The 16,016-nt window shown below is 45.2% G+C and overlaps 1 protein-coding gene across 1 annotated transcript in view; it reads right to left on the bottom strand.

The window, feature by feature from the left end:
* Positions 1–2,472: 2,472 nt before the first annotated feature.
* LOC104841975 (cholesterol 24-hydroxylase) overlaps positions 2,473–16,016 on the bottom strand; it is a 15,091-nt gene continuing 1,547 nt past the window's right edge. Inside the window, exons 2-15 of the mRNA XM_010584025.1 lie at positions 13,288–13,365; positions 12,899–12,980; positions 12,272–12,345; positions 11,501–11,587; positions 10,701–10,839; positions 9,983–10,093; positions 9,040–9,196; positions 8,655–8,717; positions 7,481–7,553; positions 6,958–7,042; positions 4,993–5,103; positions 4,644–4,732; positions 3,675–3,741; positions 2,473–2,788 (exon numbers count right to left, since the gene is read on the bottom strand). Of these exons, the coding sequence (XP_010582327.1) occupies positions 2,621–2,788; positions 3,675–3,741; positions 4,644–4,732; positions 4,993–5,103; positions 6,958–7,042; positions 7,481–7,553; positions 8,655–8,717; positions 9,040–9,196; positions 9,983–10,093; positions 10,701–10,839; positions 11,501–11,587; positions 12,272–12,345; positions 12,899–12,980; positions 13,288–13,365 (1,384 nt within the window). The 3' untranslated portion in view covers positions 2,473–2,620. The remainder of the gene's footprint in view (positions 2,789–3,674; positions 3,742–4,643; positions 4,733–4,992; positions 5,104–6,957; positions 7,043–7,480; positions 7,554–8,654; positions 8,718–9,039; positions 9,197–9,982; positions 10,094–10,700; positions 10,840–11,500; positions 11,588–12,271; positions 12,346–12,898; positions 12,981–13,287; positions 13,366–16,016) is intronic.

Below are 16,016 nucleotides of genomic sequence, written 5' to 3'. Positions count from 1 at the left end.
CCAGCCATTTCCAGATTTTTCTTTGCTTTGCCCAAGAGCCAGGAAAAGGATAAGAAGAAAATTAGCTGCATGTATCATACTTTCCTACAAGCAGCTGGGAAGAGCACTTGGGAGACAGACCTTGCTCTGCTTTTTTGCCTTACTGGCCACAATGCCTAGCAGAGTGCTTGGGGCAGATAATGATTGCTTGCCCCAGAAGTGAAATAACATGTTTCTCTTCCGCAGAATAAGGAGAAACTGTCCTGTTCTGTGGTGTCCAAGAAAGCTGCAGTCCCCAGGTCTCTTCATAGCCCATGTCAGGCACAGCTGTGTCTCCCTAGGCACTTCTGGCCTGAAGTTTCTCAATAGGGTTTGGCAGAGCCTGTGCTGGCACCTGCTTGGCATACAGGGTTTCCTGAACCTGCTCCTTTTTTTTTGGTGGACAAGGGATCACCTCCTGGCTGGGGGTGCGAGATGAAACCGCGAGAACACTGCACGATGTTTACACAACATCACAGGGCATCATCTTCTCCTGTGGTATGATGCCCTGAAGGAGCCAGGACAGCTTGTCTCCTAAGAGAAGGAGCTGTCAAGGCTCAGGAACGCTGCTCCTGTTGGGTGGATGGACAAGGAGAGCTTGCCATCTGCTGGAAAGCAATCAGCACTGACAGGCAACAGTCTGGCAAGAGCTCTTGGGTGTAGGTAGGAACAGAAGAAAGGCCTGTGTCAGCAGTCCCTGGAGAGCTGGATGGCATTTGGGCTTGCAGAGAGAGCAGGAAGAGCATCCTCTGAGGGAAAGAAGCACCAATCTCGAGCAGATGAGGTATGACAGAATTCACTGCAGGGTTTTAATGCACTACCACTTCCCTTGAGCCCTCCCTGGAGGTGCCCATCCCCATCGCAGAGGTAGCAGAAGGGAGTAAGTGTTTGTGCAATTAATGCATCTTGACTCATTCATTAGTAGAGCAGAGCAGAGAGTTGACATGGGGTGTCTTGCATCTCCACAGCAGGGTTTGCCAGCACGTCTGTCGAGCTGTCTGTATGCTGTTCACAGCTTCCCCCACCACTCCCTGCACTGCTGAGATAGTTCCCTCCCTTTGGCATATTCTCAGGCTTCAGCCTTTTGTTATACCACCAGCACATCTAGCTCAACTGGCATCGAGCATCGTGCTCCCAACCACATCAGCTTTCAGGAACACATGACCAGCTGGACAGTCCTCAGTTTTCTCAATCAGATTTTATTAATGTCTAGGAGGATATAAGTAGATCTCCAGTGCAAGGCATCGAAGAGCTGGTCTACCAATAGATAGACTAAACCTTCCCTAGCAATACAAGTATTGGTACCTCTGGGTACAAGTCACATTAATACACTGTATGACATTGCTTATGTTATCAAAAGCCACATCAACCTTATCGGCCTGTTATCCCACTGCTGCACTGAGGGAGGTGGTGCACAACAGCAGCAGAATCAGGGAAAGCTCTGGGACATTACTCTCCTGGCGTGGAAACTACCACGGGAACTTGTCCACGTACAGACCAGGTTCTTGCCATTTTAATTCAAAAAGGTAAGAAATAACAGTAGCAGCACCAGATGTCTTTAATTCCCTGTATTTCAGGGCCCAAACTCATATTAATTATCCACCTATTTCTAGAAGGTGGCATTTTCACATGATCATTTTTTCCCTAGCGCAGCCAGGCTGCAAGCCTGCATGCAGCAAGGAATTTTGGCACAGCTGCAGAAAAAGGGGATGAAGCACCTTCTCCTGCCTCTGGCTCAAGTTGCACAGGTGTTTCTTCAGCAGCAATCTAATTTTAAGCAGCATTTGGTTCCAGGCACTTACTTCCAACGCTGCTGTACCTACTAGACCATCTGGTCCAAGCATTCATGTAGCTTTGTGATGAGCCAGATGGGGGAAAATGAACCACATTAAAATGAACCCAGCAAGACCCTCCCCAAAAGAACAGCATCTCAGGAGAATGAGCACAGGCTATGGGGAGTGGTAGGAGGAAGCAGAAAGCGCCTTTCTACAGCACAAATTGGGAATCTACATTCTGAAAAATATTGGAAGTAGGAGAGACTGAAGAAAAATGAGGCAGAAGCAACAGGGAAAAGTAGTGGCCATAGTCTCGGATTTTTGTTTCAGATTGCTCCTATCAATTATTCTTCTCATTTAGAGGAAGGATAGGAAAATTGCTTTGACCAAGAGAATAGCTCTAAACCTCTCTTCCCAAGTTCGGTCCAAATCTTGAGCTCTACTATGAAATTCCCTGAACAAGGGCTTACTTAGCCCACATTGTGTTGTAAATCAAGTTAGTGGAAACTATCAGCTGGGAATTGAGTTCAGGTTTGCGTGGAGCTCCAGGGACACTCCAGTGAAAGGATGTTCTTCTCCAAGTCTGGTCAGAACCAAATAACGCCCCAGGAAAATAACAGGCTTTGCAATTCCAGGTACACTTCCAGATCAAAGATGCTCAAACATGTCTAGAGTGACTCTTCAGTAAATGATGAGGAAGACTAGGAAGAATTTCAGTCTAGTAATCCTCTACAGGGGCCTGCAAAATCTAGCCTTCGATTAGTGTGAAGATCTTCACAGTCAGAAGAAATGCTAGCACTACCGTGTCATGCTCCTTTCCTGAGTAGTCATGAGTCTGCCTGGCAGCCTCTTGCAGGGCTCCTTGGCTTTAATTTACACATTACTCCATCTAGTGGCCTAAAGGTTCCAGCATCCAAGAGTTTAAAACTCTGCCCTGGTACCAGCTGGAATTCAAACCTCTGCAGCAGTTTTGCCATCACCACTTTTGCCTCCATCTGTTAAGAAGCAAACTCATCGTCAGTAACAGCAAATACAGCTTGGACTGCAGCCACTTAAAGTCAGTGTATTATGTCATGCTGCTTTGTCAATATAGAGATTTAAAAGTTAAATGTTAACTGTTAATGCAGCTGACTGAGTTTGGGCAGGAAGAACAAGAGTTGCCTGGGGCTTCCTGGACTTGAAGACAACTGACAGGCACTAAGATCGGTCCTTGTGTTTATGCATTAACCCCATTTTGGAAATCAGAGTGTTAAACTAAGCACTTTAATCCAAAGATTTTGAGCAGTGGTGCTTAGATGAACTCGCAGCACAGACCCAAAGAGCTGGCCTCCTACTGTCCTGAAACGCTCCCTGCCATGCTTGTATACTTTATTAAATTGTTCCTCCCATCCACGCAGCCCCCTCCTCACCTTCTCAGTGCCAGTCCTGGCTTGTGCCCTTCTGCCAGCTGATCTTTTCCTTGCCTTGAGTCTGCCAGCTGCAGCCACGGGATAGTCCCTAAGAGCCCCTGCACACCCCTGTGTGTCTGACCTTGGCTGGAAAGGGATGTTGACTGCAATTCCCACCAAGGGGTTTGCATTCAAGCAGGGTGATTCAGGACGGTTCAGAGGGAGAACAGCCTGCTGCCCTCTCCCCTGCAGGCACCTTGGCTGCACGTGTGCAGGGGTGACATGGGACCAGTTTGGTACATGTATGTCCGCTCATGTGATAGCATTTCAGAGACATGCCCTATCATGGGCATGGTGGGGATCTTCCCTCTAGAGGGAAGAGGGTCAGTGCACCATCAGCGTGGCCTTTGGTCCCTCACCACCAGCCATAGCCAGCACACCCTGAGCTGGCCCAGTGCTCACTAATGAAGTGTCCTTCCAGGCCTCTGCTTACCTGTGCAAACACCTGCCCGATGCAGGACCGGGGTCCCAGAGAGAATGGAAAATAGCAGTAATACGGCCTGCAAAGAAAAATGTTCAAAACTGTCACTCTGACAGCTTGGTTGTAAAGCAACAAGCAAGTACTTCATCATGGCAGCAAGAAAATGGTCTAACCACGACCTCACCTAGCTGACTTGTTAAGACAATCTCCAAATTAACATTTTTTTTCTCCACAGCAGCAATACAGCTCTGCAGCAAGTTTCCTCATCATCTCCACTTACTATATGGCTCAGCTGACAGAGCTGTTTTGATGCATGCAAACCTTATTTCCAAGCTGAATGTCAAGTGTACTCTAAATGCTCTCCAGCCTGCCATGAAGACGTAACGATCCACCCAATTATTGCTCCTTTGGGCAGCTCTGAATCATGTGAATGAGGGGGCGTTTGGTTCAGGAGACCAGATAAACTCTAGGCTGAAGTAAAACCCCCGACTCATGAAGTAGTTAGATGTAGGGATCAGCACCAACTGTTTGGGTCACTGGTCCCTCCTGTTGCACTCCTGCCTACTGATTAGACTTAGGCTGCCTGCCCATGCGGCTGAACAGCATCTTCTGTCCCTCAGCCCCTTGTCCCCTCTCTAATGTGAAGACACTTCAAGCATCCTGGGGCCAGGGCTGCCACGCATTAAATGTTTGGATTGCACTAAGGTAAATATTCAACCTGGTTTTGGCCCAAAGCTTTGACCTCAATATAAACATTAAACAACATTAATACTGGTCTTTTTTATAAGGTATCATGTGGTCTAAAGAACTTCTGAACAAAAGCTGCACATTACTGCTCTCTATTTGCATTTGGATAAGGATTTAGCATTACTCATACTTGAATGGAAAAATAGTTTTAGTCTACTTTTTTTTCCCCTTTAAATCTTCCCGTAATGGTTCCTTATTACATATTTAATAACCTGGGAGTACAAAGAAACTCACTTAGGTGCATCTTTGCTAAATCGGTCTGGATTGAAAGTGAGTGGATCCTTGAAATACCTTTCCATCCTTCCCATTATATAAGTGCTGAACTGTCAAGACAGAGTTTATTTGCATTAGTCAGGAGCAGCACACTGAAAACGCCTCTTCGCTGTCACAGGTACAAACCCATAACTGCCTTCCCCCAGGCAAAAACAATCCAGAGTCCCAATTCATACCCCAGTTTTGGCCAAAATTTCAGACAGGCCAGTAGAAATGTGCTCAGGGAGGATTTTGGCCCTCGGATACACAGATCCATTACATTTGGATTGACTGCAACAGCTAAAAGCTGCTGATGGTGGATGGGACTCACAACGAGCATCGTGTTTGCAGGAATTCTGATGCCACTGATGATGTGCTCCTTCTCCATCCGGCGTACCGTCCCTGGGACAGGCGGGTACAGCCGCAGCGATTCCTTCAAAACCTGTGTCAGCGAAAAGCACAAAAGGTCAGCTAGTTAATACAGCGTAGGAAGCAGAAATAAAATTAATTACCTCCCTCTGGCCTTTCGCTTTGGCTAAATGGGAGCTTTTGAATCGCGGAACAGATGCTGGTGTATCCGTCTTGGACTCCTGTGGGCAAAATATATGGCTAAGTCAGCTCCTTCAGGCCTGGTTCTTTCTTACGACTGGTAAAATACAGAGAAAAAGAAGCAAAAACCACAAGAGATCCTATGTGTTGAACAGATCTAACACCTCAAGTCAGGTCAACAACTAAGTGAAAAATTACTGGGAAGCAAATTCAAAGGGAATATCCAAGGGTGAAATCTCATGCTCCCAATGAGCTGTTCTTGGCACCAGCTGCCATGAGGATGGATGGTTGCTCCCACCTCGTTCCCACTCTCAGCACTGCGCTCCCACTCCTGCCTTTGTCCTGCTTCTGCTGCTCAGGGAGCTGAGCCAGGTCAGAGCACCAAAATGACAAAAAACAACCTGGCAAGGGAAAATGAATAGGGAACGGTGAGAAAAAATGGAATGAGACCATTTCTTTTGGTGGCAGTGAGCTGTAAGAATGGCTTATTTCATCAAAGTGAAACCTAATTAACAGTACACGTTAGCATTGCACTGCAAGTGCAATTAGCAGCATGTATGCACGAGTGGATTAATGAAAAAGAAGCATGGACAAAAGGATTCAGAATTGCCCAAGTGACAGGAGAGGAGTCCCATGGTCTCCGATACTCCAGTGATGGACTGGCTCTGACCGAGGGTGACTGATTTTGGTTGTACAGATCCAAGCTTGTTCTGTTAAATAAACGGTCTGCTTTGAGAGGCTCTCATGTGATCTGTCTTAAAACTGAAAGGCTTAGATACCTTATCCTAATTGGAATGGTATAATTGTGATGGTGTTTGCAGAAGGCTAAGGAAACCCGCTGATTTCTGTAATCACACAGAGACGCCTTTTCCTTGTGAGAAATACACCTTTGAAATCTATCCGCTGTCAAAGCACAGTGATTTGTGGGATGGGATATGGCAAATGGTAAAATACCAACACCCACCTTGGCAGGGTAGTTTAAGAGAAAAGCGATCGTGGCAGACTACTAAAAACGCAGAGAAATTTAAGCAGGAGAATAACTGCCAGGACTGTGATTCAGTTTCTCCTGAGGGCTACTGGTGTCCCCCATCATGTAAAAAAGGGTACGCACACAAACACTGGTGAGTAGCCAAGCCCTGGCTTTGCAGTTCATCACCAACTGGCATTTCTATACACAGGACCAAAATCCCTCCCTACGCTGCCCCCCCAGGTGACTGAAGAGGGTTTCAAGGCTGAATAATAAAAAATTGAAATTACAAAAAAACTAGCCATTATTTTTGGATGCCTTCTAATCCCACTGAATTTATGGCACATGGTGAGAACATAGCTGGAAATGCTTTAACAATAATCCAACAAAAATAGACCTGTGAGTTTGGGAAGTGCGTGGGATTCACACACAGGTTGGGCTCGAAGTTGCAAACCCTCCTTAAAATGTGGCTATGGTTTCAGCTTAAACAGGTAGGGATTAAGCAACTCCTCTCTAGCCCCCAGCTTGGTAATAATTAAGGAAAGCAGTGAAGGAATCATGTGGGATTTTGGAAAGAAATTTGAGGAGCATCCTTCCCAACAAGGCTGGGCTGCTGCAAATGGCTCACAGTACCTGCTTGCTGACTTTCTGGGGACAAACACCATCAGGATCAAATACTGGCATTGGTCTTAAAATTTTAAAAGCATGGGGCTCCTCCACAACATGGCAGAGGTGCTACCAAACAGCTCTGACTGGTATTTTACCTCACTCCTACAGTACCTGTGATAAGTAGGTGAGTTTGCCAAGATCCTCATAGTCGATGTCTCTCTTGGCACCAAGAACTTCATCCACTTCGGCCTGAACCCTGCAGTTAAATTAAAAAATGTTAGCTGCAGACGCCCATTTCTTCCTCGGCAAGTTGACAAATTACATTTTTTACTTTCCAGACACTGAGTTGGACTTTGACTCCCATCCCAAGGCAAAATGCCTACTGATTCCCAGCCAGCCTGCCTGAACTTGTGCCTCGTATCAGGATGGAGCAACGTGCTTACAGTGCAGCCGAATCAAGTAGGATTTGGGACCAGTATGCATAAGGGCTTTGAAAAAAATCACTTAGATGAAATTGAAATAATTCATCTTGAGGTTGTTTTAAATTTTAGATATATTGGGACTATGAAACTATTTATTGTGGAAGGGAGGCTAGAATTTATTGCAAATTGATCCTAGCTTTTTAATAATACTTATAATTAAGTTCACATTGAAATTAACAGCAAGCTGCGTTTGCAAATTGGAGTGCACGTACCTTTCCAGTATTTCAGGATGCTGACCCAGTGCCATTACTGTAAATGACAACTGATTGGCAGTGGTTTCATGCCCTAACAACACAAAAAATTGGTTTAAAGTTTAGTATGAAATAACAACATGATACAAAGACAGTCTACTAGTGTGATTGTGAATAGGAAACTTTAAACATCAGGGCCCAAATGTTTTATCTCAAGTATGCTAGAAATTAAAGGAAACACTAAAAGGGATGTAAATTCTACATAAGGAGCTTTCAAGAGTGACAAGAACAAGACATAGCTGGTAAAGATATGAGCCACCTCGCCCAACTCAAAGCTGCAGTGGCTGCATATGGCACCTACTGGTCACGAGCTCCCTAACAGAAGGGCCAGTGAGGTTCAGTATTTGCCTTGTCATATTATGGGGGGCACGGTTCTGCCGAGAAGTGCGGATTTTACTGGTTTTGAGGGAAAACAGGGCTTCTAGCTGTCCTTCTTTGAAATACCTGCTTTATGTGGATAGTTTTAATTTTTTCATGGCTAAGCATATGTATTATTTTAAAGGCTTACAGAAAACAAGACCTCTGCAAAGAGGTATTTGTTGCAATGTCTTTGTTGTGAAAGAACAGTGTTTTAACCTCACCTTCTTAGGAACCTAAATTCTACTGACTTGCAAGATTACCTTTCTACGTTGTTTACCTCACATACCATCTCAGCCCCTGCTTTATCTCATAGGCTTGACAGTGCCCTCTCCTGCCAAGCTCTTACAGCAAGAATGGCATTTGCTCATGTGGGTGAGGTCACGTGAAGACACGTGGAATATGTTAAAGATGCCTTCAGTGGGGTTTAGCAGGATCTGGGAGGAAGGGCCAGAACCCCAGGAGGAATAGGCTTGCACCCCAGCAGGCAGCGCTGCCCTCTGCACCGCAGGCTGGAAACCACTGGCCTGGCATGATTCGCTGTGTTGATATGACTGAAGGAGGATAACATATCATTTGCCTATGAGAAAACTAAGAGTTCTTTTCAGACCTCGCCCAGCTGGTCCTAGGCCAGCGTAATACTGCTGTCTTCCAAGTGACTCCTGGTTACAGCAGCACCACATGGAGTGAGAAGGACATTAATCATGACCCTGTAGACAGCCCAAGAACGAGTACAGCTTCCCGCATGACATATCCAAGCATTAAAATAGCTACCAACCCGCAATAAAGAAAGTGATAAAGTTATCCAGAATGTTTTCATCATCTCTAGTTTCTTCCAGAGCTGTCAAGAGAGAAAAGGAAACAAGATTAGAAAACACCCCCAGGCCCCAGCTGGAACAGCCAGAATGCTCTGCCCTGTTTTGCGCATTTTGTCTGAGGTGGCATCGGGAGGGGATGCTAAGCGGGCAACTCAGCGGTGACTTGCAACCAGTATTTGATCCAACACAAAGAAACACGGAATTTTCAAAGCAACTCTCACTATCTTCAGTGTGAAAAAGACATTAAAGGAGGATCAAAGTTCAGATCCCCAAAACAATCCTCCCCAAATCTCATGGCAAAACATGTCACAGAGATATTCACTCAAACAGCAACGTGTCCCCTACCATCTCCTTTCAGTATCTGCGTGAGAATATCCAGCGTGGCTTCCTTCCCTTTCTGGATGGCCTCTCTCCTCTGGTCAATGCATTCCTTCCCCACACGCCGCAGCAGCCTCACACTCTCCTTGACCTCCTTTACCAGCTTCTGTTTCCCTGGCATGTACTGAACATAGAATTTCTTCAGTCATTTTATTCCTTTTGCTGGTAAAAAATATTGCCAGTGTTATTTTTCAAGCGAGCACCTTGTTTTCTGCTAAATGACATTTGTCACAAAAACATCTGCTCTCCATGGAACAAAGTGAACATCCCCAAGGTGAAGGGTTTGGGCTGAAATGAGAAATATTTCAATCTGTGCATGCTGATGTCCTGCCTTGTCAGAGCTGATGTTTTGGGCACCATGAGCAAAATTAGTCACCTCTCCACAGAAAGAAACTGCAGCATGCAATACAGAATCTCATGTCCGGGCCCAAAAAGGGAAACGGGAGCTCTAAAAACCTGAACTACAGCTTTCATGAGAAACTGTGGAATGATTTTTAACTTAAATATTTCATATTACATCTATAATTTCCTAGTATATGAATTTGGGTCGAAAATGTAATTTTTTTATGCTAAAAGTTCAAATTTCTTCCATCTTGAGTGAAGGCTGCCATCCTTCTTGGACAAATAGCAAAAATCTCAATTTTTGCAGTGATGGGTGTGAAAGTGTAAAACACATGCAGGGGGGAAGAGAAGGCAGAAAGACGTAATGGAAGCATTAAATATTAATGTTAATTTTGCACGTGTTTTAAAGTACTAATGAATTTTATCTTAATGCACGTTGGAGGGAAAGAGCTGCTGCTGGCTTTCCCCGTTGTATATTGGCCTTACACAGCTCCAGCCCCCTAACTCATGCAGGAGCAGAGGCTCCAGTCAGAGAGGAGGAAAGGACTGAAGTGAGGAGCATACAGACCTGCATGAGGGGGATGCGATTCTTGGTCATCCCCTCCAAAACCACAGTCACAGCGCGTGGGAAAGGTGTCTGGTCATCGCTCAGTGCATTTAATTCCAAGCCAAAGGCTACCTGAGGAGCAGGAGAGAAAAAGGCAACTCGCTGCATCCTCCTGGCTCCCTGGGGCTGGGGTGAAAGAGCAGAACAACCTCACACCACCACCTTTTCCCCTAAAAATACCTCAAGCTAGATCCTGCCTTGCAGGAGGCTGCCAGGGAAGGGCAATATCTACATTATGCTTCCTCCTTATTGGAGGGATTAATAATTTACTATTACTCTCCATTCATCCCAAACTGTTTTGCACAGAGAAAGGAAAAGCCAGCATAAGGCAGGCTTCATGCTGACACGTAATGGTAATAATACAACATCCACACATGAACGAGCACTGGTGTGCCCCTTCAGCCATGGAGGGGTGGGAGGTATGAGGCTGTAATGGTTTTTGCAAAGGGTGCCCATCCTGCAGGCCGCACCTATGCTGTGCAGACCCTTCCCTAACTGCCCCTTCCTATGGCTCAGCCCAAATGGAAGTGGCACAATGAGTCCTTCAGCTCTTCTGGCACTGCTGGGCAAACGTCTTGTTCCCCGGCTCCAGCTCCTGATCCCATCCTGCTGCCAATACCCATTACTTCCATTCCTTCCTGCCAGTTGCAGAGGAAACAAGCAAGCGGACAGCTGGTACCTTTGCAATGATATCCATAGTCACCCGGTTCATCATCGTCAGCATGCTAAACTCTTTTTTTCCATCTGCCTTTTCCTCTAGCTTCTCCATCAGCTCCTCTGCTTTTTCATTAAAAGTTTCCATCAGACCCATCAGGTAGCTGAACAATCAATAAAAATGAGTGATGGGGGCTCTGGAGAGGACATATTTGCTCAGGCAAAATTACCTTCATTATTTTCCACAGAAAATTGTAAAATTTTTTTGTTTTGTTTATAATAAATTTGCTTTAATACTTTAAAAAGCGAACAGATATAATGGCTAAATTCTTCTAGCAGCCCTGCTCCATCCTGCCATGTAAACAATGGCTGTCGTGGCAAAGGACTTTGACCTGTGCATGCCAAAGCAAATGGACTTTATCTTCAGACCCTAAATAAAATGTGTCAAGGCACACCCGAGCAAACCAGACCAACCCCCTGCTTAACAATCACACCCATAGGGAATCACTCAGGTGAACGATGAGGCTTGCCCACGTCAAATCCCCAAGGCTGGCAGGATAAGGCAGCCATCACCACACTCCTGGATACGCAACCCTGGGACCTTTCTGCCATCGCTGAGCTCATACGTGTGTCACTGCCCCATGGGAAGTCTGGTCAAATTGTACTTGTCACGGAAATGGTGCATTGGACTCCAAGTAAAAAGTGATTTCGGCACTAAATGATTTTTTTCTCTTTCTAAATATCAAGTAATGGATCAATGACAGGAAGAATCGTGCAAATACAGTAGAAATAACAGCCAGATCATTCCAGAGATATTTGCCTTACGTTCGGCTGAAGGCTGGATCCATTATCTTCCGCTGCTTGTGCCAATGTTCATGGTTGCAAACTGTTACCAAGCCATTCCCTAGAAACCTAGCATTTAGGAAAACAACGAAAGGAACAGTTTTCAGCAAGGGAGCCAGCCAAACCCCATGTAGTCACAAAGATAAATCTTCCACATCTACTTTCTTGTATTTTTCCCACATGTAGGAAGCACTGTGCTGCTTTGAGTACACAGTTGTTGCATCACTATGGACAACGACTGCACTGCAGATGTTTTGCCTGGTAGGTGTGAACTGCTGAGTCCAATAAGATGCTGGTCCATTACAGCTGTTATGCAAATAATTAATATCATAACTGGACTATTATATTTTTTAAAGTTTCAGGTTAACAGAGGAAAAAAAACCTTTTTTGTTATTGAATTTAGGAGCTGGAAATGCCCTGCATTAAGGAATAATTCAGTGCTCTAAAATCTAAGTAAGAAGTTTCATGATGGTCTTGACCAAACTATTCTGAGACTAACTGAACATCCACAGGCAGGGTGGGGGGGAAACAATCAAGGTAAAAAAAAATCCAACATAAATGTCTTCCCAGTCAGGGAGGAGATTGACTTGACACATAATTTAATAGGTACATGCTGCTTATATATGTCTGGAATTAGTCATTAATCCCCACACTAAGGTAAATGGTCTGAGTCGAAGTGAGTGTCATGCCTGTGACGTTATTAATCTTTCACTTATTTTCAGATCACAGTGGCTTCAGATGGGTTTTGCCTACCTCTCACCAAATATGTTGAACATAGGACCGTACACCAGCCGATCCTTTGGGTACTGTGGTGACATCAAGAACTCCTAAAATCAAAGCTCAGGTCAGTGAAGAGTGAGTGCAATCCATTTCCCAGACAAAACATAAAAAGCCACTCATACGTTTGCTCTTTTCCTCCTGTAGCAATATTCTGAAGACTAGATGAATTATTTGGTGTGCCCTGATTCCCCAGTTCCCGTGCTGCTAGCTTGTTTTGCATGCCTCTAGCACTTTTTGTCCAATGACCCAAAATCTCACTCCGTGGTTATTGCAAAGATTTAGAGGAAGAAATTCAGTCCCTTGCGCCTCGCTCATTTGAGATATTAAGCTCTTGCAGAGAGTCTGCTTTTCAGAAATGGTGGATGCTTGCTCTATCTGCTGTTTAAATAACGGTAACCAAGTAAATCGACTGATCAAGGAAGAAAATAAATCAGGACAGTCCGGAGAGCAGAGCACCTCACCCTCCTAACCCGGCCAGAGTCGCCCTCTCCGCAGGCACAGGCTGGCTGCACCGTGCTGCCCTGAACACCAGGCACCACCTCTCTCTTTCTGGAGCGACAAGCCAATCCCCACGGTCGATAAGGCTTTACTTTGCAGTACCTTCACTCCTTCAGGACTCAGAATCATTACTGAGACTCTGTGAAAGGCATTCACCCGTACAATAGGTCCATATTTCTCTGCCCTACAAGAAGAGAGGGGAAAAACAAACAAACAAACAAAAAAACCCAAACAGGAGAATTATGGTACAAACCACCAACATGTAACAGTTCAGACCTAATAACCTCAAAGGACCAAAGCAGCATGTACTGGGAACTACTGCAGTCTTCAGCAAATAAAGCCATTAAGAGAAAGATCAATGCTCTCTCTTTAGCTCTTCTACCGACCTTCTGAATGATGCTAAATATGTAATTCAGGGCCTCTGTGCCTTGATTTCCCAATTTGTGCTACAGGGCTACCCCATTCAATGTTATTGATGTGTCTCAACTTACCACTGCAGGAAGAGATCATGAATAAACTCCTGTTTCCTCATCATTCTCCACAAGATTGGCAGATGTCCAAATAAAAAGCTGCAGAAAATGAAGGTTAAGAGTGTCAAGAGGATGCCAATATAGAGTTTAGTATGGATCAGAATCCCTGTGGCTCGGTGACGCAACACAAGTGTTGCTCATGTTTTCCTCCTTGTAAGGAAAGATAAAAGTAGCACCTAGCTGTGCCAATGCCCAGTCCTCCCGTGAGTAAGCTGGGGACCAGGGTCAGGCTGGTGCACTCCTGCAGCCAGGAAGACCAGCACAGAGACGCAGGACAAGGTCTCTTTTGCTGCTGTATTATAGCAGATGACTGGGTCTGGTGGGAGCTCCCAGCAAACTCCTTTGTTCTTTGCCTAGCTGACTGAATCTCGACTGCCACTATTATGTTTCTGTACATGTAACAGACACTTGCATTAAATATTCTTTAATACATGCTCAGCCCTGGTAAGCGTAACTTCAGTCCTGTCAATGGAGTTAAATTGAGTAAGATTAGGAATGGTCTCCTTCTGTTCAAAGCCATGTCACCTCAAACGCTGAAAAAAAAGAAAAAGAGGACAACCTAGAAAGATAATCACTGGTTAATATGGAAATCGCAGAAATTAATACAAAAGGTTAACTCTTCAAATACAATAGCTGTATTAAAAAGTTAGAGATTAATTCCTTCCTTCAACTGCGAGTAGTGAATTCCCACTGGCTTTGCATACATCTGAAGGAAGGCTTGGCCAAGCTCCTCTCTAAATGAAGCAAGCTGTGCTCAAGAACTGTTTTTCATTCAAGAGACAGACAGCCGTGCTATCATCCCTTTTGGTATAAACAACTACAGGGGAAAAACAGGCTCTTATTTCTGTTGGAACCAGGATGTGCTTAAAATAACAAGCACTCAACAAAGTTACCCAACATTGACAAAAACTTTTACTCCTTCACTTGTTTGACTCCTCCATTGTAACTGGACTCCAAAAAGATGCGAAAGCCCCAAATGACAGATGAGTCCTTCATTAGCTAAAGCTCCGGAAACCACTCTATCTGCAGCACATGACGCAAGGTCCCACTCATGGCTCCTCTTGTGTGACACATGAACCCTCAGAGATGTTTTTCATCCCCTGTCCCCTCACTACCCAATTAAGGCAGGCGTTACAACGGGCCTAAATCCTTCATCTGCTAATGAGAAGTCCCAATTACTTACTGCATGCCATGAAAAAAAATAAGCAAGGGCTTGTTTGGGGATATATAACTATGTGACACTATCATCTGAAAACATGTATTTGCAAAGAAATCCCTTTTGCCCATTTCTTGCTATTAAATCTTTAATACGAAGCTAACCTTTGAAGAGGTGACCTCCTCCTGTCACAGGTGAGCCATTCATGCAGTAAAAATGACACAAAGCCACCAGGACTCACTTTTCAGCCTGTCCTGCACAAGTCTCCTTTAGAGATGTGCTGCGTTAGTTCTGATAAAATAAAGCAATCCAGGAAATCAAGGTCATTAATGTAATCCTGTCATCACGTGGCCGTAAGACCTTAGACAAAGCTTGAGGTTTTTGTAAGATCCTGTTGTACTTCATCCCAAACTAAGGCTTTCTTAAGCTTTTCTCAAAGGGAAGGAGCCAAGGGCAAAGGGAAAGTCATGCATCTGGGACAGAATAACACCTTGAAAGGATACAGGCTGTGGACTGGCAGGCTGGGGAGCAGATCTGGTAACCACAACCTGGGGGCTGGTCCCAGTAGGCAGCAAGCTGGACACAAGCCATGCTTTGCTTCTGGTGCTGCTCTTCTTCAGTTTACCAGATACAGTCGCAGCTGAGAAGTGTTCGGATTTGGATGAAACCCATTTCAGGGTAATTTGGGTTGGCAAGGACCTCTGGAGGCCACCGGTCCAATCCCCTGCTCCAGGCCAGTCAACGTCAGAGCTACAGTACATGGCTCAGGGCTTCACCCAGTCACCTGTGGCAGCATTTGAGTACCCTCATGCTGAAGGTGTTTTGCCTTATACCTAACTGGGATTTCCCCTTAGGCAACTTGTGCCCATTGCCCTTTGTCCTTCATTTTGCAACTCCAGGGAGAGTCTGCCTCCGTCTTCTCACAACCACCCATTAGGTAGCTGAAAACAGCCAGTGGATCCCCTCCACCCTTCAGCAGATGCTTTTCCACCCAAAGCAAGCCCAGCTCTCAGCCTCCTGGGCATCCTGGCTGACCCCATGTGTCAATGTCCTTCTTGTACTGGGGATATCACCACCACACACAGCACCCAGCTTTACCTTTTTTTTTTTTTTTTTTAATAAATGACTTTTCAGAGCTGGAAGTCTTTGATTTTCCTCACCTTGGACATTTAGGAGTGGAAGTGTTTGTGCAACAGGTACCGAAATGGGGGTTTTGGACTGTCCCTGGCAATTTACACTTTTGCAAAGCTATCAAGTACCGTGGGCTCGCACGACACACAAGCTTCCACCTAGACATACCAGTACTAGAAACCTTCCTGGGCGGGATCCTAGGCTGACGATCAGTCAACATCAAGCCTCAAACCCTGAAGAAGGGACAGAAAAGCAGCCACAGGGTTCCTCAAGCTGCCATTACTCTAGGGTGTTCCTTCACACCTAGAAACGAACCTAAGGACAAGCAGGCTCAGGTATGACAGGATCCATCCTCTCTCTCAGCCTAGTATCTGACCCTGATTACACAAGCAGGCTGAGACTT

This window comes from Haliaeetus leucocephalus, unplaced genomic scaffold (genome assembly GCF_000737465.1).
Source record: "Haliaeetus leucocephalus isolate CR32 unplaced genomic scaffold, Haliaeetus_leucocephalus-4.0 Scaffold932, whole genome shotgun sequence".
NCBI lineage: Eukaryota > Metazoa > Chordata > Aves > Accipitriformes > Accipitridae > Haliaeetus > Haliaeetus leucocephalus.
The sequence above is the reverse complement of the archived record's forward strand: the minus strand, read 5'-3'. Positions and strand labels throughout refer to the sequence as shown.